The sequence below is a fragment of the Saccopteryx leptura genome, chromosome 2 (genome assembly GCF_036850995.1).
Source record: "Saccopteryx leptura isolate mSacLep1 chromosome 2, mSacLep1_pri_phased_curated, whole genome shotgun sequence".
Lineage (NCBI taxonomy): Eukaryota > Metazoa > Chordata > Mammalia > Chiroptera > Emballonuridae > Saccopteryx > Saccopteryx leptura.
In genome coordinates, this window is record NC_089504.1 from 164,319,109 (window position 1) to 164,346,073 (window position 26,965).

General features: G+C 50.5%; 1 protein-coding gene and 1 long non-coding RNA gene across 3 annotated transcripts; one reads left to right on the top strand and one right to left on the bottom strand.

The window, feature by feature from the left end:
* Window positions 1–1,607: 1,607 nt before the first annotated feature.
* Window positions 1,608–25,994, bottom strand: IL17D (interleukin 17D). The gene is made up of 3 exons (XM_066369213.1): window positions 25,418–25,994; window positions 24,732–25,024; window positions 1,608–2,826 (listed from the first exon to the last, which is right to left on the bottom strand). Exons 1-3 carry the CDS (start codon window positions 25,427–25,429, stop codon window positions 2,475–2,477), a joined length of 657 nt encoding a protein of 218 aa, XP_066225310.1. The 5' UTR covers window positions 25,430–25,994; the 3' UTR covers window positions 1,608–2,474.
* Window positions 2,583–6,846, top strand: LOC136395078 (uncharacterized). 2 transcript variants are annotated; one of them, XR_010749264.1, is made up of 3 exons: window positions 2,583–2,697; window positions 3,432–3,543; window positions 5,878–6,846. It is a non-coding gene; the product is annotated as an uncharacterized lncRNA (long non-coding RNA). The 2 variants fall into 2 exon arrangements; XR_010749265.1 differs by lacking the exon at window positions 5,878–6,846 and adding an exon at window positions 3,711–4,572.
* Window positions 25,995–26,965: the final 971 nt, after the last annotated feature.

The window sequence follows — 26,965 nt, forward strand, 5'->3', positions numbered from 1 at the left end:
TTCTAGTTAGAGTCTGTTTTCCCTCAGACACCATGCCCTGCAGGACTCCAGACGAGCTGCTCACCTGTCCAGGCCCAGCGGCAGGTGACCTGTGAGAAGCACACTGAGGTTGGCTGTCCACAGGGCTGTGCTCTGCTCACTTCTCAGACCTCGTGTGTCACTCTCATGCCTCATGTGTCATTCTTGTAACCTAGAATTCACTTAAAAAGATCACTTGGTATTTTTATGAGACATCTGTGTTTGTGTCAGGCAGAGTGCGTGTGGCCACAAGCTCAGGAACAGCGAGATGGCTGGTGCACTTTCAGTAGGTCTGTCCCGCACTAGGGGTTCTCAGGAGGCAACCTCATCTCCTACATCTTAAGCACAGACTGCCAGGGTCAAAGAGGGTGCTGCTGCATAAACATCTTTGTGAGCCCTCCTAATTCAGAGGCTTGCACCAAGACAACGTGAGCAGAAAGGGAAGGGTTGGAACTGCAGGCAAGTTAGAGGTCGCATGTTTTTACTCAGCTGTGTGTTCCGAGGGTAGACAGCAAGAGCAAACAAAACATCACTCCAAAAGAGCATCCTGTGCTGGCTCCTTCCCTTTGTCCAGTCAGAGCTGGGACTGATTTACTAACTGATCTTCCGCCTTTGTCTTGATTAGAGGAGATGCAGTCCGAGCAGAAGACTGCTCACTGGCCCTGCAGTATGGGTGTCAGCAGGTGCCAGTGTAGTTGAAGGCTCTCCTCACATGACTCCATGGTTACAAACAAGCGTACAATAGAAACACTATTGGTTGGTTGGAAAGTATCTTCAATAACCAGTAAGGTACTTCCAGGAGCTCAGTGCTGACTGCACAGCTGGTGCTCGATGAATAGTTAGGTGCCAATATGCCAGTGGGAGCGAATGCAGAGAGGTTTCCTCTGTAAATCTTAGAATGGAAGCCACTTTCTTCTACTGGGAACGTGTCCCTTTTAACAAACTAATGATACAGTGAATACAATAGTGACAGGCTGCAGATGGTCGTTTCTCATCCACTCTGGTTTGCACGATTTATAGCTGAGCAGTGGCTGGAAGGTGAGGACAGAAACTACTCAAATCACAGTTTGAAAGATAACTTTTTAATCTATGGATTTTTATGTTCTGAACTAGACATAAAAGGTTGCTCTGAACCTTCTGTTTCTCAACAACATATTCTACTAGATATACCACCACTAAGGCTACCTTTTTATAAAACAAATTTCCCAAACTATACAGAACTACCCATAGCTACTTGGAAAACCCTGATTTTGCAGAGCAGTGTGTTTTCATGCACAATTTCTGTCCACAGAGTAAATGTTCAAAGTGCTCTTGGTGGACCTGGTATCCAGATCAGATGAAGGCTGAGGAAACTCAGGCAGCCAAAGTGCTGCTTTCGTGGCAGCAGGAGCCTGAGGTAACAGGGCACTTCCTGGGTTGGCTGGGATGTCACAGGAGAGCAGAGATCCACTTTCTGTGACTCCTAGATCTGAAGCTAAATCAAATCTTAAACTTCCACCATAAAACTAAGATAAAGTGAAGACTTTCATGAACATATTGTTTCCTCTAAAACAGTTGAGCCCATCAGAGAGAAATACACACAAGCAACATACCTTCATTGACAACCATTTTAATGATTTAAAAAGAAACCTCACTTTTACAGATCATTGTGTTCAGGATCAGACTCCCAGAGAATAAGGATTCAGGTCACATTGCAATACATTTACAAAAAAAGGCTCCATACTGCTTTCTGGAAATTGTAAGGGCCCACTCCTCGCTCATCTGTGGCCAGTCCCGGATGTGGCCAAGAGTTAGGTTCTTTTTGAGAGTTGGCAAAGATGTCACTCACCACCTCTTACCCACAAATTGGCACCATTGCCATTGAAAAGTGAAAAAAAAAAATTGAGTAAATCTGCAGCCACTGATAAACTCGTGAATGAACCCAAGTTGAGGATTTCTGGGATGACTCTGAGCTGACATGAGCCTACTACCCTTCCCTTTCATTCCTATAGCAGCCAGACAAACGGCGTGTCAGGTCAGCCCTGCCTGTCCGGCTTTGCCCGCCAACCGGGGCAGGCTGGCCTCGGAGTTGGTCTGCAGCACCTGCTGACCAGTGTTTATCTCAGGGTTCCAGCTGCACTACTAAGACCCAGCACAGGGAGTGAAGCCAAGATTTAAAAACGTACATATGACAGGTAAAAAGATGTAATATAGTTGTTCAAAATCGCTAACATAAAAATAGTTTCTGCCCCTATTAGAAACAAATAGGTATATAGTCTTATAAAAAGATGTTTTAAAAAGCACCTACCACCTACCTACGTGGGGAGGCCGCGACTTCCGTGTCCCAGGAGCGTGCCACCGCCCAGGGTGGGTGGGGCCTGGAAGCCCTGGGGGGTGGGGCTGAGCGGTGGACGGGACCCGCAGACTCCAGGGCCGGGCGGTGACTCTTCCCCGCGCGGGGCTCCCGGTCGCTCGAGTCACGGTCCTGCTCTCGGACGGAGAGGCCTGCGCGGGTCCCGGTACCGCTCCCGATGGCCTGGGTCCCGGCTCCGCTCCTTCCCGTCGCGCTCGGCTCCGGGGACGGCGGGTGCATCGCGGTCGGTCGCGGGGACGCAGGTGCAGCCCACGGGCACGGCCACGTACTCCTCGGCGTAGACGGAGCGGCCCCCCGAGCAGCCAGGGGTGCGGCGCAGTACCACGGTGGGCAGCAGCACGGGCGCGCTGCGTAGGCGCAGGTCCTCCTCCCCGCTCGGCCCGGTCAGGCAGCCGCGGCACAGACAGTAGGCCTCGGGCAGCAGCCGCGGGTAGCGGCCGGGGTCGTAGGACAGCCTGCGGGGAGAGGCGGGGTCAGGGGCGCCCTCAACAGGGTGGGCGGCCCGGGCACGAGGAGGGGCCAATGTCACCGCCCCACGGAGCGGGAAGGTCGGCCAGACATTTTCCCTGCACGTGGTGTCCTCGGGATGGCAGACAGACTTGATAGCTGGCTCCCCGGCCGTTCCCCCAAAAGTTCTCAGACTGATGCCCCTAGAAAAATAGCGTCTCTGCACTATGCATGGGCATCGACAGGGACCTTATAGCCACGGGAATTTGATCAGACGTCCTCTTTATGCCAGGACCCTGACTCCAGCCCTAAGGGCCACCCGGGGCCAGAATCGCCTATGCTCCCACCCACCAGGCTCTGCAGGCTCAGAAGGGGCCATGGCTGCCAGGGTGCTGCCCACACTGGTCACTTGGCCTCTGAAACAGCTGGGAGCAATGGTAGCTTTGAGACACCTGCCCAGAAGGTCACAAGGTGGGCCCTATGTCTGTCAGGGTCCGTGTGCTCTCTTTTGTGAAGGAGCCAAAGTCACACCAGGGGACAGCAGGCTTGGCCAGTCTGGGATACTTGAAAAGTACAAGAAGGTTTAAACTTGGTCATCTTCATTTTCATCCAGGCCTCCCCTAATTCCAGCTTAGATGCCGAGGACAAAGTTTCTACACGGATACACAATCTGCTGCCATGCTGCGAAGGGTCTGGGGCTCCACCTATAACCCCTCCCAAAGCAAGTAAGTCATTAATGGTAACCTAGGTCACCTCCCTAATGTCTCTTTGCAGGGGGAGGGATTGTCCCTATTTCTCATGGGATCACCATCACTCCAAATCCTCATTCCCATTAATCTGCCCATTTCAAACCTGTATAATCGTTTTATGAATGCTTCTCTTTCTTCTGGAGCTGAGTGCTGGAGACCCTACCCTAAAATTGCAGAACCACAGCTATGACTTTGCCAGCCTCTCAAGCAACACACATCCATTTGCAGACCTACCAAGTGCCAGTCCAGGAAGGCCCCCAAAGTGCTGACCAATGGAAGCCTGAATAATTGAAAAAAATGACATGTGCATAAAGGTTTTTGAACCCTAGAACCTGAGGTACTACCTGTTTCTCCTCCATTCCTTTTAAGGAGTGCTCCTGGCAGAAAGGCTGCAGCACAGCAGGTGCCCAGGAGGGCTGGCCAGGGCTCCCCTGACCCCTGTGGCTGGCACAAACCACTGGCCCTCCAGTGATAGGTTCTGTGGACTAGTCCTCACTACTAATGACTAAAACACACATCCACCAGGTTGGGAGGTTTCCAGTGAAGCGGTATGCTGGGGCCATCCAGTGGAAGGGTGGGTGGAAATCTCTGACGGAGACACCGGGGATGTAACTCAGGTCGGCGCTGTCCACTGCAGCTGGGTCTGGGAGGGGCGGGGCGGTAAGAGACAGCTGAGGCTGCTGCAGGAGGAGTTGGGTGGGGGATACTGCACGGCCAGTGTTGGGCATGTTGGGGGCAGGGAGGGAGTGACAGGATTAAAGGATGTTCTCTGTGGAGGAGACCCCAACACAGAGGCAAGTGTTAACTCTGAGTGGTCTGAGGAGGAAGGATGCCCTAGACCAGGGGTCGGGAACATTTTTGGCTGAGAGAGCCACATATTTTAAAATGTAATTCCATGAGAGCCATACAATATGTTTAACACTAAATACAAGTGTGCATTTTATGTAAGACCAACACTTTTAAAGTACAATAAGTCTCTGAATTATTTTTAATAATGTTGTTATGCTGTTGCTAACCAATGATGAATAAAGTACTTCTTACCATTAATGCGACTTCTGGTGCAGCATGGTTTTGCTGATGGTTTTGTAGACTGGTTGATACGTGGTGAGGTTAAGCTTCATGCAGGCGTTGAGACTTCCATCCGTTAAACATGATCGTAGGTTGGTCTTAACATTCTTTAGATGTGAGAAAGACTGCTCACATGCATACGTAGAGCCAAACATTGTCAGTACAGCCATACTCACACACTGCAGTGTGTGGTATGTGACGGGAAGCGCGTTCCAAGTTTTGACAATCAGCTGGTCCGCGGGTTGAAGTTTTTTCATTTCTCCCCACTTGTGTTTGCTCGCCAACTCTGCTTGCTGTCATGCAAGTCTTTCCAAATCTTCATTCAGTGACTTGAACTTATTCACCCACATGTCTGAGGCCTTCAGGTCAGCAGGTTATAGCTCAAAATCTCTGACGGAGACACCGGGGATGTAACTCAGGTCGGCGCTGTCCACTGCACACTCATGTGGATGGGTGATGAACTTAAAAAGATGACTATGCTTACAAAATTCTCCAAAGCGCGCTTTGAATGACTGCAGGAGATTAGATGTGAAGCCGCAAGCTGCTGATGTTGAGCAGTGTCACTTGCTGTGCATGCATCTTTAAACTCTCCCAGTTTTTCAAAGTGTAGTAAACAACTTGTTTCAATGTCCAGCTTATTTTCAAATGTAAACACTGCTTGTTGAAGAGATAAGACTGTATTTTCAACGCCTTGCATTTTCACATTGAGCTGGTTCAGATGTCCAGTCATGTCCACGAGATAGTAGAAATTCAGGAGCGACTCAGTGTTAGCTAACTCAGGATGCTTGACGTTTTTCATTTCAAGAAAAGTCCGGATTTCACTCAGACAAGCCGCAAAACGGCTGAGCACCTTCCCTCTTGACAAACAACGTACATTGCTGTGCAGAAGCAGACCAGGATAATTATTCCCAACTTCATCCAGCAGTGTTTTAAACTGGCGATCATTTAAAGCTCAGGCAACATTAAAGTTGACCACCCGAATGACCAGTGACATCACCTCACCAAGCTGCTCGCCACACATCTGAGCACAAAGCACCTCCTGATGTAGGATGCAGTGAAAACTTAGGATGGGTCTCTTTCATGTTCATGAAGAAGTGCTACAAATCCTTTGTATTTCCCCACCATGCATGGAGCACCATCAGTATACACCGAAATAAGTTTATCCATCGGTAGATTTTTTTTCTTTAGTGAACTCAGTGAAAGACTTGAATAAATCCTCCCCTCTTGTTGTCTGTTTCATAGGCAAAACAGCAAGACTTTCCTCATGTAGTGTGTCACCGACAGCATACCTTGCAATCACGCTGAACTGGGATAAATGGCCTATGTCTGTTGACTCATCCAAAGCGAGAGAAAAGAATGGTGCTGCATTTATGTCCTTCACTTGTGTTGCCTCAATTTGATTTGCCACCATGATGGTATGATCATGAACAGTTCTTGCTGAGAGAGGCATGTCTTTTATTCATTTGATTATCTTGTCTTTATTTGAAAAGTTGTCAAAAAGTTCATTGGCAACATCAAGCATGAATGTTTTGGCATACTCCCCATCTGAGAATGGCTTTCCGTTTCTCACAATTGTTAAAGCACCAGCAAAGCTAGCCGAATTCCAGTCACTTTGTTGGGTCCAAACACAGAGTTGCTGCTGAATAGCTTGCACTCTGCACAGTAGCTCTTGACATGCTTTCTTCCTGCTGTCCCCCACTGGATATTTCGATGCAAATGTAGTATGGCAGGTGTTGAAGTGCCGCTTTATATTTGACCGTTTCATCAATGCAATTTATCATTGCATATTAGACACACTGTAGAACCTGCTCTCTCCACAAGGGCGAATTCCTCTGTCTATTCCTGCTGAAAAGTATGATACTCCTCATCTTTTTTTCTTTTAGCCATCTTCTTTGTCAAAAGAGTTTCTGCAATTAGCTGACTACTTGATTAAAAGGAGGGAAGTTTACTACCTGACCTCACAACAGTTACGAATTATCCAATAAAAATTCAGCCATCAAAAGAGCCACATCTGGCTCACGACCCATAGGTTCCCAACCCCTGCCCTAGACCGGTAAGGAGGTATGTGAGTTCTTTGGCCTGGGTCAAACCTCTTTGAATACTGACAGCCAGAATGGCTGGGGAGAGAAGAGTCTAGAAATGGCATCTTCATGCAAGAATAAAACTGCCCACTGACAACCCTGTGCCATTCACACAGCGGGAAAGAGCTAAGATGACTGTGCAAAGGGAGTTGTTGTGTGGGCGTCCACGTCCCAGAGCTGGGTAACGGCTGGCACATGTGGAAGGGGAGGGATTGGGGGAAGCAGGTGCTGGCAGGATGCCCTGAAGAGGGTAGGTCATGGTTCAACTGGAGGGTCACACCCGGCCTGCCATGGAGCATTCTAAAGCCAGGAGGTCATTTCCTGTTTGAATGCAGGGACTAGGTCAGTGGGGACTCGTCCAGCGGGGACTCCAAGGCTCCCATTCAGGGTGACCAGAAGGATGGGGTAGCAATGGCGGGTCAAGAAAGGCAGACTTAGCCTTGAACACTTGATGCATCTGTTCTGTGCAAACAGAAGAGAGTAGAGTCTGCAAAATGCAAGTGCTGTGCCCCCTAGACCCACTGACAGATCCTCTTTCACACCCACATGCACACAAACAGCAGAGATTAAGACTGTACTTCTCATCACTACTCTTCCCTTGGACTGCCGTCCAGGCTTCTGTGGCGTAATGAGCTCCATCCTTGTGAAGACTGACAAAGCCGGCCCCACCTTTCCAGCTCTCCCACCTCTGCAAGCCGCATTCCTGCCCTCCACCTGGGAAGCTGAGGTGCAGGCTCCCACAGGACCCCTCATACTGGGGGTTCATGTCAGGGAAAGTACAAAGCTGTCTGCTGTGCCTTCAGAGGCCTGCATGGCGTGGTCCTTCCTGTCTGTTCCCCGCCCCTCTTCCCCGTCTTCCCCTCCATGCAGCTTGGACCCTGTCACCCCACAACGGACGGACGTGCCCTGCCTGGGCTGCATGCAGCTAAGCTCTGCCCAGGGTGCCTCTTCCCGAACCAGTATCAACGAGGGAAGCCCACCATATTTACAGTGCAATTCAAATCAGTGTCTGAAGAATTTTCACACCCCCTTGGTCAAGTTGCATTTGCTCTTTCCCACAGTCCCCTAGCCCCGTGGTCCATTCACAGGGAGATGGCGAGCTGATGACGGTGTTTTGTATTTTTTGTCCCCAATGCCTGGTGGTCAGTGAAGGGCCCTAACTGAATATTCAAAGGAAGGGAAATTCCTAAACTCTCCAACTACTTTCAACATTTATCCCACAAACATCTGAGTCCCAGTGACATTTTGGGCCATGGGGTGTCGACACAACACATCAACTGTCCAAGGACTCATCTGGGGGATAAACGCACGAAGAAACACCTAGACAGCTGACCCTGCATGGCAGCCAGGGCGAGGGTCCTGGCCAGTGTGGCTCCTGGGCGGCCCTGTCCGGAGGAAGAAAGGAGAAAGAGCAGTTAGGGCAGAGGCCAAAGCCTAGAGTCAGGGCCCACGTCAGAGCTGGGACTGCAGCACAGACAGGGAGCCAGGGCTGCGGTGGCCATGGAGGCTGGGCCAGCAGGGTCACAGTTCACAGTGGGGGACTTGGATCTAGCCCTCGGGCGATGTGAAGTATGTTGAGAAGGAAAGCAACCTGACCCGGGAGAATTTTAGTGGACCCCTCAGACAATGTGTGGAAGTTGACCTGGGCCAAAAGTGGTGCTGGTGGCAGGTAGAGCTCTTCAAATTAGCATTTAAACAAGAGCACTCAGGGCCCTGGCCAGTTGGCTCAAGGGACAGAGCGTTGGCCCAGCATGTGGATGTTCCGGGTTCAATTCCCAGTCAGGGCACACAGGAAAAACAACAATTTGCTTCTCCACCCCTCCCCCTTCCCTTCTCTCTCTGTCTCTCTCTCTCTCTTTTCCTTTTCCGCAGCCATGGCTCAACTGTTCAAACGCATTGGCCCAGGAGCTGAGGATGGCTCTGTAGAGCCTCTGTCTCAGGCACTAAAAATAGCTTGGTTGTGAGCATGGCCCAAGACAGGCAGAGCATCTGCCCTAGATAGGGATTGCTGGGTGGATCCCAGTTGGTGTGCATGTGGGAGTCTGTCTCTCTATCTCCCCTCCTCTCCCTTGGAAAAGAAAAACAAAATAAAGCAAATAAAAAATAAAACACTCAGGGCAGTGTGTGGAGAAACACCAGGAAAGGGCAGGAAAACCAACTTTTAAGGGAGAAGAAGTCTAATTGTGGAAACTGACAGAGGCAGCTGTGACCTCCCCAGAACGAAGAAGGCAGAGGCTTGAGAAGAGGCTGGTCCAGAACCCCACTGGAGTCTGACCTCACCAATTTACTGTTAACACGAGGTCAGAGGACACCAAAGGTACTGTGAGGAGGTGGCCGACAACATAGAGCATGCAGGAATCTCAGCAGACGTTTCATTCCAAAGGGGAACAAAATGGGGGGGGGACCTGCATATTAAAGAGTCTTGGGAAAACCATCATTAAAATGAGAAGGCAGTCTATTGAATGGGAGAATATATTTGCAAATCATGCATCCGGTAAGTGGTTAATATCCAAAATATATAAAGAACTTGTACAACTCAATAGCAAAAAAAAACGAACTATACAATTTAAAAAATGGGCAGAAGCCCTGGCCGGTTGGCTCAGTGGTAGAGCGTCAGCCCGGCATATGGAAGTCCCCGGTTTGATTCCTGGTCAGGGCACACAGGAGAAGCTCCCATCTGCTTCTCCATCCTTCCCCCTCTCCTTCCTCTCTCTCTCTCTTCCCCTCCCGCAGCCAAGGCTCCATTGGAGCAAAGTTGGCCCAGGCGCTGAGGATGTCTCCACGGCCTCCGCCTCAGGCACTAGAATGGCTCTGGCCGCAACAGAGCGACGCCCCAGTTGGGCAGAGCATCGCCCCCTGGTGGGCATGCCAGGTGGATCCCGGTCGGGTGCATGTGGGAGTCTGTTTGACTGCCTCCCCGCTTCTAATTTTGGAAAAATACAAAATAATAATAATAATAATAAATGGGCAGAGGAATTGAATAGATACTTCTCCAGAGAGGATATGCAGTGGGGTCAACAGACACATGAGAAGATGTGCAATGTAACTAATCTTTAGGGAAATGCAAATTAAAACCACAATGACAGATCACCTCACACCTGTCAGAATGGCTGTCATCAAAAAGCCAACAAACAAGTGTTGGCGGGAATATGGAGAAAAGGGAACCCTTGTGCACTGTTCTGGGATTTTAAAATGGTGCAGCCACTGTGTAAAACAGTATGGACTTATGTCCAAAATTTTAAAAAAAGAATTTCCAGACAACCCAGCAATTCCATTTCTGGGTAATCATCCAAAGGAAACAAAAACACTAATTTGAAAAGACACATGCACCCCCATGTTCACTGTAGCATTATTAACAATAGCCAAGACATGGAAACAATCCAAGCATCCAACAATAGATGACTGGATAAAGAAGAAGTGGTTACATATACACCATGGAATATTACTCGGCCATAAAAAAGAAAGAAATCTTACTATTTGCAACAACACGAATGGACGTAGAGGGTGTTACGCTGAGTGAAATAAGTCAGGCATAGAAAGACAAGTACAGTACCGCATGATCTCATTTATATGTAGAATCTAAAAAGAAAACAAGAACCCGAGTTCACAGATCACAGAGCAGGTTGGTGGTTGCCAGAGGGAAATGGTAGGAGATGGGCAACATGGGGAAAGAGGATCAAAAGGTACAAACTTACAGTTATAAAATAAACTAAGTCCAGGGATGTAATGTACAACATGGTGACCGTAGTTAACAGTACTGCATTGGGTATTTGAAAGTGGCTAAGAGAGTATGTCTCATCACAAGAAAAACAATGTGGAACCATGAGAGGTGATAGATGTTAACTAGACTTACTGTGGTGTTCATTTCACAATGTATGCAAATGTCAAATCATTGTTATTCTCCTGGAACTGATATGACACTGTCTGTCAATTATACCTCAATATAAAAGAAAAACAGAGAGCCCCAAGCGAGCAACAGAGCCACCAGGTACCAGCTGGCCTGTCGGTGCCATGAGAACTGGAGATCACTTTACTCCCAAGTGTCTCTGTTTGGATGAGAAATTATATGGTTGCTTAAAACCCGTTCTCAACCCAAACTGGGCACTACCCCCTGAAATCCCTGACCAGGGCTCTTCAAAAGTGTCACAGACATGGAGATAAAGACCTGAGGAACTGTGGCAGACTACGTGCAACTAAAGTGCTCTGAGTGCCCAGAGCAGCGTGTGGGGCAGGGCTGGGTGTGGAGCGGGAAGGGCTTCGCAGGACACCGGCTCGGGGCCACAGCGCAGGTGGCAGGCCTATGCCAGTGCCCCTTTCCTGGTCTTGATAATTCTGCCAACTCCTGATGCTGCCCTTTGAGCAATCTGGTTAAATGGTACAGGGAATTTCTTGAACTAAATTCACTTTTTTCTCCCCCCATTAGTTTAAAATTATTTCAAAATGAGCTAAATACTAAAACAGAAAAAATAAACAATATTTTAAAGTGTTAAAAAACAACACTTGCCCTGGCCGGTTGGCTCAGTGGTAGAGCGCCGGCCTGGCGTGCAGAAGTCCCGGGTTCGATTCCCGGCCAGGGCACACAGGAGAAGCGCCCATCTGCTTCTCCACCCCTCCCCCTCTCCTTCCTCTCTGTCTCTCTCTTCCCCTCCCGCAGCCGAGGCTCCACTGGAGCAAAGATGGCCCGGGCGCTGGGGATGGCTCCTTGGCCTCTGCCCCAGGCGCTAGAGTGGCTCTGGTCGCAACAGAGCGACACCCCGGAGGGGCAGAGCATCGCCCCCTGGTGGGCAGAGCGTCGCCCCCTGGTGGGCGTGCCGGGTGGATCCCAGTCGGGCGCATGCGGGAGTCTGTCTGTCTCTCCCCGTTTCCGGCTTCAGAAAACTACAGAAAAACAAAACAAAACAAACAAACAAACAAAAACAATACTTATGTGATAATCAGGGAACTTTGAACCCAACTGAGTACTGAAAGATGTTAAAGAAGTATTAATTTTTAGGTATGATGATGGTATTGTATGGTTTTGTTGAACAAAGAGCACTCATACTTGTCTTTCAGACACAACTACCAAATACCTGAGCATGTGCACAGTTCCACACACAGAGCTACGTGCTAATTAGGAAGTGCCCTCTGAGTCTGTCACGTAGTAGGCAGTAGTGGTCACTATTGGCAGACTTGTCAGGCTCTTGAGGAGAGCAGAGGGTGAGGCCCCTTCACAAACGCAGAGCCTGTGGTCAGCATCAGCCAGCGCCAGGGCTCACACTGTGGACACAGGTGGGTGGGTGTAGGAGGTCTGAGGTGAGGCTGGAGGCCACAGAGGGCTGACTTTGGCAAAGAAGGGGTGATGGAGGGCAGGGCAAAGGGGCCAGGAAAGCAGAAGGGCGCAGGGGTGGGGCTGCCCGTGCTCACTGCCTGGAGGATGTGGCCTGCACACACGTGGCTGAGTGCAACTTGGTGAGAACTGAGAGAGGTGGACAGGCCCTGATGCCCCGAGAAAAGCCTGGCTTTCACTTTATAGACAGACTACGGGAGGCCACAGAAGGGTGGTAAGCAATAAAGACATGATCAAATTGAAATTTAGAAAGATCATTCTGACAGTGGTATTGACTCGATTACAGGTTAAGATGGGGGGTAGGAAGGTCAGGCATGGACTCTTCAGACTCAGTTTCCTCATCTGTAATATGGGTTTGACTTCAGGCAGCAAAGATTCCCCAACCTAAACAGGTGGGCTTCCTCTTCTGTGCAGGCACCAAGTCACGCGTCACGTGACAATTTTATCAGAAGAACCACAATGGCTTGGATGCTGCCATGACCAGAAGGCTCATCTGACTAAAAATACACACTCCACACCCACCAGTCAGTCCTCTGAGACTGAAATTTCCACCATCACAGTGATGCCTCTGGGCTAAGACATTGTGACAGAAAGATGGCTGCCTGCCCCCTCCGGAGTGGGAGACATAGTAAGAGGGCGTAAGAGTTGATGGTTTTCAGGTCGTGGTTTTATGACCAGGAGGTTCTCCTAAAACAGAAGTGTGCCACCCAGGGCGGGGACACAACATACACATCCCACCCCTGCCACCAGAGCTGTGGGCACCCCTGCCACCAGTTCCCACAGAGAACAGACAGCCATGCTCTGTAGGGCACAGGCTGGGGCGGAGAAGCCAGGTCTGGGTACCTCAGGGCAGCTAGGGGACGGACACGGTGCTGCAGCCATCAACCTGCCTGCAGCCTTGAGATGCTGGAACACTGTCCACCAGGGCGCTTTCTGTATGAAGAAAGCTGCCATGACAATGAGGCATCAGGACACTCCAGCAGGGGCCTTGTCTCTGACCAAACTCGGCCACAGGGCCAAGGAGAGCTACCTGCATGGCTGTCACCTACTCATGAGCAATGACTTTTGTCTTCACATTTTCTGCGTGCTGCTCCACGGAAGCTTGGCACAGACACACAAGACCCATCCAGCTTCCCCTCTGTGCATCCCAGTCCGATGCTCTATCCACTGCGCCACCGCCTGGTCAGGCTTTCCCCTCTCGTGAGATCCCAGAAGTGTCATTGAGCCACATGTGGAAGGACAGCTGGCCTGCTTACTCCAAGAACAAAGGCCAGCCCTTCTGGGACTGGTGAAGGTGATGGAAACTGAGCTGGGGGAGGAACGTGTATGGCAGCAGAGACAGGAAAGAACGTGGCTCCCTGGCCTGAGTGTGGTTAGGAAACAATTCAGAACCGTTCAAGGAACAATGCCGCTGGGGAGCGCGAAGGGCCGCACCAGGGGCTCCTGTGGGCCCCACCTGGGCCCAGTCCCGGGAGCTGGGGACTTACTGCCTCTAACTCAGACATAGCTCAGCCTTCTGTTTCCCAAAACATAACATCATCATTTTAATTTCAAAACAGCAGAGACTAAGTCTGGCTTTTTATTGTTGTGTGTTTTTTTAGCGGGAAAGAGAGAGAGAGAGGAAAGGAGATGAGAAGCATCAACTCCTGGTTGTGGCATTTTAGTTGTTCATTGATTGCTTCTCATACCTGCCTTGATCAGACCTGGGGGTGGGGGGCTCCCACCGAGCTAGTGACCCCTTGCTCAAGCCAGTGACCTTTGGGCTCAAGCCAGCCACCATGGGATCATGTCTATTCTCCCATGCTCAAGCTAGTGAGCCGACACTCAAGCCAGTGACTTTGGAGTTTGAACTTGGGACCTCAGTGTCCCAGGTGGACACTTTATCCACTGCACCACCACCAGCCAGGCTAAGTCTATTGTTCTTTACTGCAATCCAAGACTCAAACCCAGGAACCAAAGGCTCAGATTGGAAACCCACAAGAACTGAACCAGCTAGGTGGAAACAAAGCCTCCTTGGCAGTTGTGATTCTTAAGTGAGGTTAACCCAACAGGCTTTCGTTGAAGGGCAGATGGGTCAAAGAGTCCTGAACCTAAAATTTTAGTTCCCTTTAGTTACCGACCAGTGACACTGGACAAAACACTGCCCCTGCCTGGCTCTCTGCAAAGTGAAGGGATGACTGGTGACCAGGCGACTCTCCCAGCTTCCTGAGGGTAGGGCTATGGTTTGACTTTTTAATCTGTGTCTTCTGCTTAGAAGAGATGCCTGCAATCCACTGTCTTCAATATACTAGAGAATTCCCCAAATTAATCTAGAAAGTCAGTGCAACTCTAACCCAAATCCTGACAGATGGCCCTTAGAGCCTGCCAAGCTGATCTAACTTTTGTATAGAGAGAAAAGGGCAAGAAGAGTCAAGACCACCGGAAGAAGGATAAGGCAGGCTTACTCACCAGACATCAAGATGTCATCGAATTCTGGCAATAAACAGCTGGGCCCCCAGGTGGTCAGAAGGAGAAATAACTTCCCTTCCAACAGCTAAGAGTCTTCTGGAAAATGCCTGTCTTTGCCTGGGATGTGGGCAGTTAGATACCACAGACAAGATTTCCAAAACGTGGTTTCCAGACCCCCTGCACCAGAGCCGCACACAGCTGGGAGACAAACTCACACTCTCATGTGCACCCCACCTCCTGAATCAGAATTGCCCAGGTGACTGCTCACAAGCTGGGACCACGACACTCACACAGCCAGTGGCAAGTTGGACGGGCACTGAGCCCGCACACGCCAGCTGCAGCTCCTCCGAAGCAGTGGGGCGACTGCCTTCTCCCAATATTCCTGGACCTTGTGATGCTCCCAGCCCAGCACCCCATATGCTGCGAAGTCACTGCCAACCCAGCCAACCCAGCGAGCACTTGGCATCACAGAGCAGAGAATATGGACGTCTCAGCTTTCCTTCCCTAAATCACACAAGCAGGCTTTTATTTTATTTATTTATGTATTATTATTTTTGTTTAGTGAGAGGACAGGGAGGCAGAGACAAATTCCGGCATGTGCCCAACCGGGACCCACCCGACAAGCCCACTAAGGGGCAATGTTCTGCCCATCTGGAGCTCTTGATCAGTTGCAACCGGAGCCTTTTTTTTTTTTTTTAGCTCGTAAGGTGGAGGCCATGGAGCCATCCTCAGCGCCAAGGGCCAACTCGCTCTAATCCAGCCATGGATTATATACAGGAGGCGAGGAGGAGAGAAAGATAAATAGAGAAAAGTGAGAAGGGGAGGAGTGGAGAAGCAGATGATGGCTTCTGTGCCCTTACTGGGAATCGAATCCCGGGAGGGCAGGACATCTAAACTCCAGGTCAATGCTCTGCCACTGAGTCAAGCAACCAGCGCATGCAAGCAGGCTTTTAAACTAGTGATCGCTATCCCAGATTCCAGAGATTCAAAGTCACGTTGTGGGTGGCTCAGGGCGTCAGTGTTGTTGAAAGCCCCAGATCACTCCAGCACATAGCCTGGTAGGTTGTTTGGTCCTGTCAAGGTTCAGGATGGCTTTTAAAACTAGAGCCCCCTTTAAAACTAAAACTCCCCCAATTTCTTACCCAGGCTCAAAGCAGCACATTTTCCTCCCTCACTGTGAGGTTGTAGTTAATTAATTGGCTTGCTATTCTCTCACCTATGGCTTCCTGGCCTTCACTTTGAAATGTAGAAATGTCAGGGAAAGCTTACATTGGGAATAGATCCGACGATTAGAGGATTTTAAATCACAATAAAAGCCAGGCTACTGGCCCAGAGGCGCTGTCTTCAAATAGCAGCCTTCTAAGGAATCAGCCCCCCATTTGTTTTCTTTTGTTTGTTTGTTTTTGTGGCAGAGTCAGAGAGAGAGGGACAGATAGGAACAGACAGGAAGGGAGTGAGATGAGAAACATCAATTCCTTGTTGTGGTTCCTTAGTTGTTCATTGATTGATTCTCGCATGTGCCTTGAGTCCAAGCTGGTGAGCCTTGCTCAAACCAGATGAGCCCGCGCTCAAGTTGGCAACCTTGGGGTCTCGAACCTGGGTCTTCCACATCCCAGTCTGACGCTCTATCCATTGCGCCACCGCCTGGTCAGGCTTCTTTTTATATATATATATATTTATTTTACAGAGGAGAGAGAGAGAAAGGGGAGAGAAGCAGGAAGCATCAACTCCTGTATGTGCCTTGAGCAGGCAAGCCCAGGGTTTTGAACCAGCGACCGCAGCGTTCCAGGTCGATGCTTTATCCACTGCGCCACCACAGGGCAGGCCAGCCCCCACTATTTCAAGGGCAGTGCAAACCAGTGGGAGGAGGGGGACTGGCTTGCTTGAAGCCTCGGCCTGCCTGGCCAGCCCCGGATCTTGTGAACTAGCACAGGCCTCCTTTGGACAGGTGAGCCGGGAGAGAAACAACTTGGAGAAACTGTGGCGCCTCTCCAATCCACATATGAAAAAATATTCCTGTGCACCTATAGAGGCAGTGATGTCAGCAGCTTTTTCCAAGACCCCTGACTAATCTATAGAAACCCTACTCCAACCCTCCCCAGGGCCAACTCGGCTTTTGGGTCCGTCCCAGTACACCTGCGCCCAGGCGTTTTAAATAGACAATCCTTTTGGAACACACCAGCCTCGTGTTGTCAGTTCCGCTCTCCCAGTGCCCACCCACAGACCCAGGAAGGGCTGAGCCTGTCAGCTCTCTCATACGGGACAAGGCAGCCCACTGGGTTTCTCTCTCCACGACAGACCTAGTCGGGGGTTTATAACCCACCTGCCAGTTGCCAAGAGAAGCTGAAAGGAGGCTTTTCCCTTCCCCAGTGGACCGGCCACCTGCAGCTTCAACCTAACAGTTCCCAGGCTTGAGAGAGAGTCACTGGGGCAGGTACACACCTTCCGGCCCCCCAGCCCCACCTCCGAAGCGGCCCTGCAGCCCAGAAGCGAAGGGTCCTGAGACTCCAGGGAAGAAGGGGAAGGACAGGCCCCCGAGCACAGGTTTGTGTCGGGAGGACTCTGCTCGCTGGCCAGGGAGTAACTGGGGACATGAAGACCAAAACACTGTCCCTGAGCAGGGCAGTGGCGCCCAGCGTGCCAGCGCTCCCCCTCTCCCAGCACACGCTGCCAGGAACTCTGGGAAACGCTCTCCTGGCCCCACAAGAACACATGAGCTGTGCATTTCTCATGAACGAAGACACGGAAAAAGTCTGCCTGGAGGGCAGTGCGTGTGGCCAGGCACAGACGCCTCAGCCAGGTCCCGGCGGGCTCCACCTGGCTCTCTCTGCGTGCCAAGGATAGCTTGGCGTCAGCCCTACCCCCGAGTGGGGACTGAGGCTGACTCTGGTGCGATCCTGAACTTGGCATCAAGGTCAGCTAAGGCTGAGCCATGAGGCAGCCCCTCCTGCCAACTGAGTGGCTCTGGACAGTCAGGGTGGGAAGGGGCCCAGCCTGGTTGCCCTCTCCCTGTGCAAGGGGGGAAACTGAGGCACAAACAGGGGAGGGACATGAGCAGTGTCTTCCATTAGCCATACTACCCTGAACAACTGCTCTGCAATTAGCCAGATGCCTGGCCAGTGGTAAAGCCAGAAGCAGGAAACCTGCAATGCCAGGTAAACCTGCCCGCCTAGGAGTCAGGGACCAGGAGAGACAGTGTGGCTTGGAAAGGCATTTGGAAGATAATTCAGAACAATGCTTTACACAGGGGAAGAGACAAGCAATGACGGCAGAGCTAGAATTTCTCCTGTGGCTGCGTTCCTTTGTCTGAGGCCACATGTTCATGCTGCTGGGACAGTCCTTTCAAAGGAAGAGCGGCTCAGACCCACGCGGCATCTGGGAGCTGTCTGTGATGTGTCCGTCTCCAGGACAAGGAGGAGCCCACCTTCATCCAAATTTGGACCAGCTGTGCCCCATGCGGTTATGAGGAAGAGTTAATGGCACACATGAGCTTAGACTCTGCCGTTAGTTCCAGAACAGCTCTGGGGAGATGGCTTTGTCTTTGCCTTTGTTCCTGCCGGGAGCCCACCCCCACATCTTCACGGGTCGCTTCAGGGAGACACACACCACAAGGCATCCACATCACGGTGCCTGTGTGCCCTCCTGGGCTCACCCTGACCCTTCTGTTGGTGTTAAGTACATTTCATTCAGGTGAGGACACTGAAAGAGGTGGTGAAAGATAAAATACTGTCGTTCTCCTCAACCACTAGAAGAACACAAAAGTAAAACCCAGGCAATCATAAAAAATAACTCTCAAAGCAGAACAAACGTGTTTTCAGAATGAGACCTTAATGCCTGACAATGATTTGGTGACAGTGATGGCGCAAGAGAGCCTGTGACATTCTCAGTAGCTCAGAGATAAAAAATTCTGTGCAATGCTTTGGCCAATTAAAGGTCGCTTATCCATAAACACTTTTTGGGGGGTAAAATCCCAACACTGCTTTTTTGTGAGTGTGTATGACAGAGAGAGGGACAGATAGGGACAGACAGGAAGGGAGAGACGAGAAGCATCAATTCTTCATTGTGGCTCCTTAGTTCATTCATTGCTTTCTCATATGTGTTTGATGCGGGGGGGGGGGCGCTCCAGCAGAGCAAGTGACCCCTTGCTCAAGCCAGAGACCTTGGCTTTAAGGCCAGAGACCCCACGCTCAAGCTGGATAAGACTGCGCTCAAGCCGGCGACCTCAGGTTTTTGAACCTGGTTCCTCTGTGTCCCAGTCCAATGCTCTATCCACTGCACCACAGCCTGGTCAGGTCCAACATTGCTTTTTTTAAAAAAAAATTTCTGTCCCTGGCCTGTTGGATCACTGGATAGAGCATCACCTAGCATATGGATGTCCTGGGTTTGATCCCTGGCTGCTCTTCTTTCCCTCCCTCTCCCCCATCTTCGCCTCTTGCAGCCATGGCTCAGTTAGTCCGAGCATTGGCCTCAGGTGCTGATAGCTCAGCTGATTCAAGCATTGGCCCCAGATGGGGTTGCCAGGTAGATCCTGGTCGGGGCACAGGTGGGAGTCTATTTCCCCTCTTCTCACTTAAAAATTTTTTTTTCCTCATTGATTTGAGAGAGAGAGAGAGAGAGAGAGAGAGAGAGAGAGGAATGGGGTGGGGGAGAAGCATCAACTCATTGCTCCACTTAATTGTTCCATTTAGTTATGCACTCATTGATTGCTTCTCTTATGTGCCCTGATTGGGGATCAACCCACAACGCTGGATCCACTGAGCTACCTGGTAAGGGCCCTATGTCTCTCTCTCTCTCTCTCTCTCTCTCTCTCTCTCTGTGTGTGTGTTTAAATTTTTATTTACTTATTTCAGTGAGAAAGGAAGTGAGAGAGACAGACAGGGACATAGCACTGTTCCTGTATGTGCTCTGACAGGAGATTGAACCAGCAACCTTTCTGCTTTGGGACAATAACCAGCCGAGCTATCCAGCCAGGCCAGGGCCCAACTGTTTCTTAAACAAGCTGCTTTAAATGATGTGTCCCCTTTCCTACAACCACACGTTTGGATGGACAGTGCCCCATCCATCATGTTGCAGACGATAACTGAACATCTACCTGCCTCTGCTCTGTTCTTGTCCATTTCCAATCTGCCTTTCTTTCTTAACAATCGTTAGGAGACATCAGAGAGAGGACGCAGTCACCTGTTCTGATATGACTGACATATGTGGATAGTACCTGAAGGCACAATAGTTTTGTCAGTTTGTTTTTAAATCATCAGAATAACCTGTAGGTTGGAAGCAGGGACCCAGGAAAGGCAAACTTGCTGAAGAGAAATATTATAAAAGAGAAAGGTCTCCCCACGTTCAAAGATCACACCTACCAAAGGCTTCTTGGGAAACCAGGTTGAGTGAGGGGTGAGTCAGCCTGGTGCTCCCCCTGTGGGTCACAGCCAGGTGGGCATAGCCCCCTTCCTGGGAGCAGAGCACAGGGCCCTGGTTACCTCGGCTCTCAGGGTTTGGACACAAATGGGAAAATGCATTATGGGAAGGGTGCATCTGAGGAAAGTTCAGTGGGCATATAAAAAAAGGTGAATGATGCAGGAGGGACTTTTCCTAACATTCCTTTCCCATGCCCATTTCTTCAACTTTCTCTAAATATTACAGTCCTTTTACAATTTAAAAATGATTAAGATGAAGAAACAAACACTGGTGTAATCTAGGAGAAAGGAGTCAGAGCCTGTGTTCTGGGCACCCAGGCCTGCTTAGTCACTATCAGATGGACGGGTCTAACTATCCCACGTGGTACTTGGAAGAAGTGACGGATGCCCCAGGGAAAATGGACATTTGGGTTAGAGAAAGGAGAGGGAAAAACATGCTTTTATTTCAGCCCATCCTGATGAAAAGCTTTCTCAAATACAGCATTGCTAAATATGGCATGATAGCCTCAGGAACCATGAAGGTCATCTCAGTAAGTGGGCATTGCTGGCCTGGCCCAGGGAGTGACCTCACCCAGCCCCAAGAACTCCCCAATCACCTGCCCAAAGTTCTGGGAATAGAGTGGTGCCAAGGTGGAGTCTCCGAAAGGGGGACATCAGCTTTACTGACGTTTACTAATGGCCCACCCAGCACCTGGGCTGCGCTCACTGTCCTTGGGTGGCTCCTGCTGAAACTGCCCTGGCTCCTTGGGGAGGACTGCCCCGTGTGGGCAGTTCCTGCCTCTGCATTCTCCTCAGAGGCCTTCTGCCTCTATTTTTAAATTACTCGAATTCCTGTCTCTGTCCTTCTTCCTGTTTTTTTTTTCCTTTTATTCCTTTGCTGTTATTGCTGCCCACGGAATTGTTTACTGCACAATAAATTTGGGTGTTGTCTCTTACATTCCTCGCAGGAAAAGGGGTTATGTAGGAAAGTAACCAAGCCTGAAAATGCATGGTTGTGCACTATTCAAGTCCTTGTGGAAAGCTATCTTTAGATGATGACCCAGAATTGAAAAATATAAACAATGAAAACTATTTAGAGTACTGGTAGGTGTTTATATTTGGGGTTTCAACATAAATGAGTGATGTGTCCTTAAACCCTCATATACCTCACTGTAAATTTCTGACTATGTCAATGTGCCTTAAAAAAATGTATTGAGCAATCATGTTGATTTTATTTTGGGGCATTTTTGTTTTTAGAGCTCAAGAGAAACAAACAAGGTGCCAGAGTAAATGAGAAGATAATTTTATATTCTGGAGGCTGAATGTTGCTTTTCTAATAACACACTGGTCAGCAAGAAGCATGAAGCTATTCTCTTACAGAATCACAGAGTCATTTCCTGTCTATTCCTGGCCCAATTCCTCATACTGTCCAGGTGGGCCCCAAGGGGCTCTGAAAAACCCACCATGTTGCCTGCAGGCCTGTGCTGTCAGCCCTAAGAGCAAATGTGCCCTCTCTGCCTGTGCCCTCGGGAAATCATGGGCCTCCGTTTCCTGCTGAGGCTTCGTTTCTTTAGTATCTGCTCGATCCTCATGGTTGCTAAACTTCCCTTTCTAGTCTCAATTTTTAAAATTTAAGATGTTTTTTGAAATAAGGAATGCATGCACAAAGCATGGAATGCAGACCATACAAGAGTAAAAGCTTGTATTCTGTAAGTCTCTTTCCCACTCTTCCCCTCTGAGTGGCACCATGATACTAGGTTCCAAAGAGGCCCCAAAATGTGTGTGTGTGTGTGTGTGTGTGTGTGTGTACAGTTTAAAACAGCACTTAGCACATGTCTGTGTTATGTAACCACTTCTCTCTGCCAGGGCAGAGTGCTGCCCTCACACTGTACCTTGCCTGCTTCCCTTATGCTAATGATGGGCTTCTCCATGGAAGCATTTACAAACCTGCTCCTTTCTCTCTCTAGTCTAGTTGCTTGTAGAGCACTTATCAAACTATTTCCCCTTGGTGGATGTTTAGATGTCTCTAATCCCTAGCTGCCAGCACAATGAATACCATCTGTAGCATGGACAAGTGCAGATATCCAAGTGGAACTGCTGGGTTGAAGAGTGTATGAATTTACAACTTGATAGTTAATACCCAACTGTCCTCCACAAATGCTGCACCAAAACACACCGGTCTGCTGTACAAGAACCCTTTCCTACAGCCTTGTCAGCAGAGCCTGATGGGTGCCAAAAACAAGAGTTTCTCGGTATAGTTTTTTTTTTTTTTTAATTTATTATTTTTCTGAAGCTGGAAACGGGGAGAGACAGTCAGACAGACTCCCGCATGCGCCCGACCGGGATCCACCCGGCACGCCCACCAGGGGGCGATGCTCTGCCCCTCCGGGGCGTCGCTCTGTTGCGACCAGAGCCAGAGCCACTCTAGCGCCTGGGACAGAGGCCAAGGAGCCATCCCCAGCGCCCGGGCCATCTTTGCTCCAATGGAGCCTCGCTGCGGGAGGGGAAGAGAGAGACAGAGAAGAAGGAGAGGGGGAAGGGTGGAGAAGCAGATGGGCGCTTCTCCTGTGTGCCCTGGCCAGGAATTGAACCCGGGCCTTCTGCACGCCAGGCCGATGTTCTACCACTGAGCCAACCGGCCAGGGCCTCAGTATAGTTTTAATGTGCATTTCACTCATTGTGCCTGAAGTCCAGCATCTCTTCATTTTTTAGGCTTCTCAGTCTGACACCCTTCCTGAGGACTGCCCACAGCCTCTGCCCGTAGTTTCCTGGGTCTTCCTCTTATTGGTTTTGAAGAGTTCTTCAGGGAAGGAGGCCTTTGTGACACGGCTACAAGTACTCTTTCTTCTGTGCTCTGGTATTTTCTCATTTTGACAAGAAATAGCGTACAATTAAGTAACTGAATTGATGAATTTTGTTTTTTTATGACTTTGGGCTACAAAGTAGGCCTTCTCTCCTCCAAGATTATATATATAACTGAATGCGTTTTTATCTGCTTTTGTGGATTTATTTATTACATTAGAATTTCTTTCATATAGGACTAAGATCATCCAATTGTGTGTTTTTTTCAGCTGGTTACTCAGCCATCCCAACACCACCTTCTGAGTGATCTGTCTCTGCCGTAAAGATAGGTGGCCCCGGCCAGTTGGCTCAGCGGTACAGTGTCATTCCAGCATATGGAAATCCTGGGTTTGATTCCCAGCCAGGGCACACAGGAGAAGCGCCCATCTGCTTCTCCACCCCTCCCCCTCTACTTCCTTTCTATCTCTCTCTTCCCCTCCCTCAGCCAAGGCTCCATTGGAGCAAAGTTGTCCAGGGGCGCTGAGGATGGCTCTGCCTCAGGCTCTAGAATGGCTCAGGTTGCAGCAGAGCATCACCCCCTAGAGGGCATGCCGGGTGGATCCCGGTAGGTTGGGCACATGCAGGAGTCTGTCTCCCTGTCTCCCAGCTTCTCACTTCAGAAAAAAAAAAAAAAAAAAAAAAAAGATATGGAAAGCTAACTTATCTTCCAAATTTCTATTTTAAAGCGTGTCTTATCCACCTAGAGCATGCCTTTCAAAATTTCTGACTTGGAGTCCATTTTCCCACTCATCTTTCTAAAGCACACGTTCGTTCTTTAGTCGTAGATACTCTTCAGAATCCAAGCTTTAGGCCGTACAGGGAGCACACTCTCCCACTGAAACCGGCCCACAGTAACATCACTGAGGAGCCAATCCTGTCTGCCCACACCCCTCCTGGAGGAGGTGGGAAGAAGTGATCAGAGGGGAGGGCCCTTCAGCAGCCTGCAATCTGTAGTCCTGGCCTAGGCCCGTCCCTAGAAGACTTCAGAGTGCCAACGTACAGGCTTCCAGCTGCTCATACCATACAACGCTGATACCTTTGGCCACTGAACAGCCTTCCCGGGTGGCCAGAGACCACCCAACACTGTGTGCTGTTCCTGTCCGTAACCTCCTTTAGCTGTCCCTCCTCTGAGTGGCTCTACCATGGGTCTTGGGGAGGCAAAAGTGTCCGTTCCTAGGGAACTGACAGCAGGGGCAGCTCAGGTTAGCTCTCCTTTGCAGAACTCTAGGGCTGAGTTCCCAATACGCACTCCAGCTCTGATATCTGAGACCACAACCTCTGCTCACTGGTCACTAAAACTGCGCACCTCCCAGGCCCGGGAAACTCAGTGGGTGGGTCCAGTACTGAATTCATTTCCATCGCCCAAACCAGCCGCTCAGTCTGCTCCTCCATTTTGCTTAAATACCACCAAGCACCCAACATGTCAGTTATAAATCAACTGATCGTGTTTTTTAGCCATTTTTGTGGATTTTTTACATTAAAATTTATTTTCATATAGCACTGAGATCCAATCGTATCTCAAGACGCCCAACATGAGTTCTTGAGAAACCACGGCCCCTGCTGTGTGCTACTCTTCCGCTGTTGTCCCCGGGTGCCCTGCCTACTTCGGGAGGCGCCTGTTGGCCCGGAGAGGTCAGTACTGGTTGCAGAAAAATGCAAAAGGCACGGCTTCTGTCCAGAGAAGCCAAGCTATTGCCCTGAGAGATTTTCCAAGTGTCTTTAAGGATATTCAGTGACGTTATGACAGCTATGATGTCACTAGGAAATAAGTTAGCGAGATTATCGTTCCATTAATGATGGGACCATCCTTCTATACACGTGCCCACCCAGACCTGTGGGGCATAACTGGACAGGGCAGCAGGTTTCCCGCAAGGTAAGTGATGGGCCTCTGTGGCACCGACTCGCTCCCGACCCGGGGCACCCCCTGCCCGGTCCAGCCCACTCGCTTCGCCGCCGCTCCCCCGGGCGCCCCGGCCACCGCCGTCTCCCCGGCCCGGCCTCGCTCACCTGTAGGCCCAGGGCGACACGCTGCGCAGCGGGGTGGGCGGCCGGAAGCGGCGGTCGGGCCGGCCCCCAGGGCAACTGGCGTTGCGCGCCTGCTCGCGCGGGCCCGGCTGCAGCGTGTGCTGGAAGGCGCCGAGCACGCCGGCCGCCAGCCGCCCGTACAGCTGCTCCAGGAGCTCCTCAGGCCGGTCCGCGCAGCCCCGCGCCGGCCGCCGGCTGGTCCTCGGGGCGCCCGCCCGGCCCGGCGACAGCGCCAGCGCCAGCGCCAGCAGCGCGCCGGCCGCCAGCGTCCAGACCTGCGGGACAGGCCGCTCAGAGTCGCACCCGCGGGAGGATGGGCGCCGAGCACACGGGTCCCCGCGCGCCCCGCGTCCCCGCTCCGCACCCCGCCCCGCCCCCGCCGCCGCCCCGCGCCCCGCGCGCCCGGCCCGGGGCCCGACCCGCGGCCCGCAGCGAGGGCGCGTGCGGCGTGCGCGTGTGCGTGTGCCGGCCGGGCTGCTGCGTCGCGGGCTGCGAGTGTCTGTGAGCCGGACCCGCGCCATCGCCGCCCCATCGCCGCTCCTCCCGCCCCCGCGCGCGGCCCGGACCCCACGCAGCCCTGCGCAGGGCCCGGAGGCTCCTCCTCGGTGTCTAGCGCGGGGATTCCAGGGACGAACCCGGCGCACAGCTCGCTGCCGGGGCGTACTCACCAGTGACCCCATGTACCCGGAGACGCGGTGGGGACCGTCGCTCCGAGCCGTGCACCGGGGGCCGCAGGCTACGGGACTGGGCCGGGGCTCGAGGAGGGGCTGCGCCCGGAGATGGCGCCGCCCCTGCAGCCGCGAGTGCCCGGTCGGAGGGGCCGACGCTGCCAAGTCAGGGGGATGGACTGGGCCGGGGCGAGGACACAGGTTTCTCGTGACTGCAGTTCTCCGGGAACGCAGCGGCCACCTGGGGAAAATGGACGCAGCAGCCTGGAAGGAATCTCCGGCAAGATGATTTCCTTCTCTTAGATGCCAGCGCTCAAAGAACACATTACAGATTTTAAAATTTCTTGAACAGGGCGCGAGGAGGCCGTTTCTCCTCTTCCCCAAGCACCCACAAAGTGATCCGTCTTCGTCTCTGTCAACTCTTAAGTCCAAGTACTAAACCTTCCCTCAACTTGTATTTTTACAGCTGTAAGTCGGCATCGCTTGGTCTATCCTAAGGCTGGGGATTCCTCCTTCATGATAACTAAATTGTAAGTGCAAGTAGACATGTCAAATAAAGCTGATGTCCTGTGAATAAATTGGGGAGCTAGTCTGAAGTTGTACATGTTATACTTCAAGAATACAAGAAAATGTGCTTATTTGTTCATCCCACAAATGAACACTTATTGCTTTTTCAGTAGCAGACTCATGACTATGGTCTTTTTACAGCAGTAATACTTTGAAAATAAAAACAAAAGATCTGTACCCACTAAAATATTTTTGAAGGGGAGAAGATACCTAAGTCATGGCTCCCTGAATGGTTTGCAGCTTTGGTGTTTGATTACCTTGTAAACCATTGGTTACACTACATTTAAGTTATGCTGTGTAGAAAAGCAACACTTTTAAATGCCTTGAGTATTCTATAACTGACGGGTTTAGGGATTACGCTATTTACTGCTAAAAATCCCACTGAAATTTGCAATTTAAGCGATTTACAGCTCTTGATGGGATAAACATTTCTTTTGGGGCTATAAGACACCTCTTTCTGATGGGCAGATGAATGGTTAATGTTCCTTGTTTCCTTTCTGGTGAAATGGAAAGAAAGATACCAATACTCAAATACTGCTTATTTTTGAATTGGTAAAAAGGATGTAGGAGTCTTTTAGGAGAGAGAATGTAGAGCATGTTTCCTGGGAATACTCAGTGTGTCTCTTTATGGCATCCTTTCCTATGTGGGGTGATATACACTGCCAGACTATTAATTCTGTATATTTATTCAACAAAAAGCCTGCAACTGCCTGCTTTTTGTTAGCCTCCCTTCATTATCTTGGAAGTGGAAAGAAAATATTTACTTCCTAAACAGTTTTCATTTTGGAAAGATCACAAACTACTGAAAATGCTCACCCATTTGATAGAACGTAAAATTCATCTCTGTGAGTCTAAACAGTTGAGAAAATGTCTTTTAAGCAGGTACAAAGTGTTTTAGTTGTCAGTTCTCCCCAATCTGGACCTGCATATGAACGTGTGAAATCGGCATGTTAATAAATAAAAACTTGAGATATACAAGTG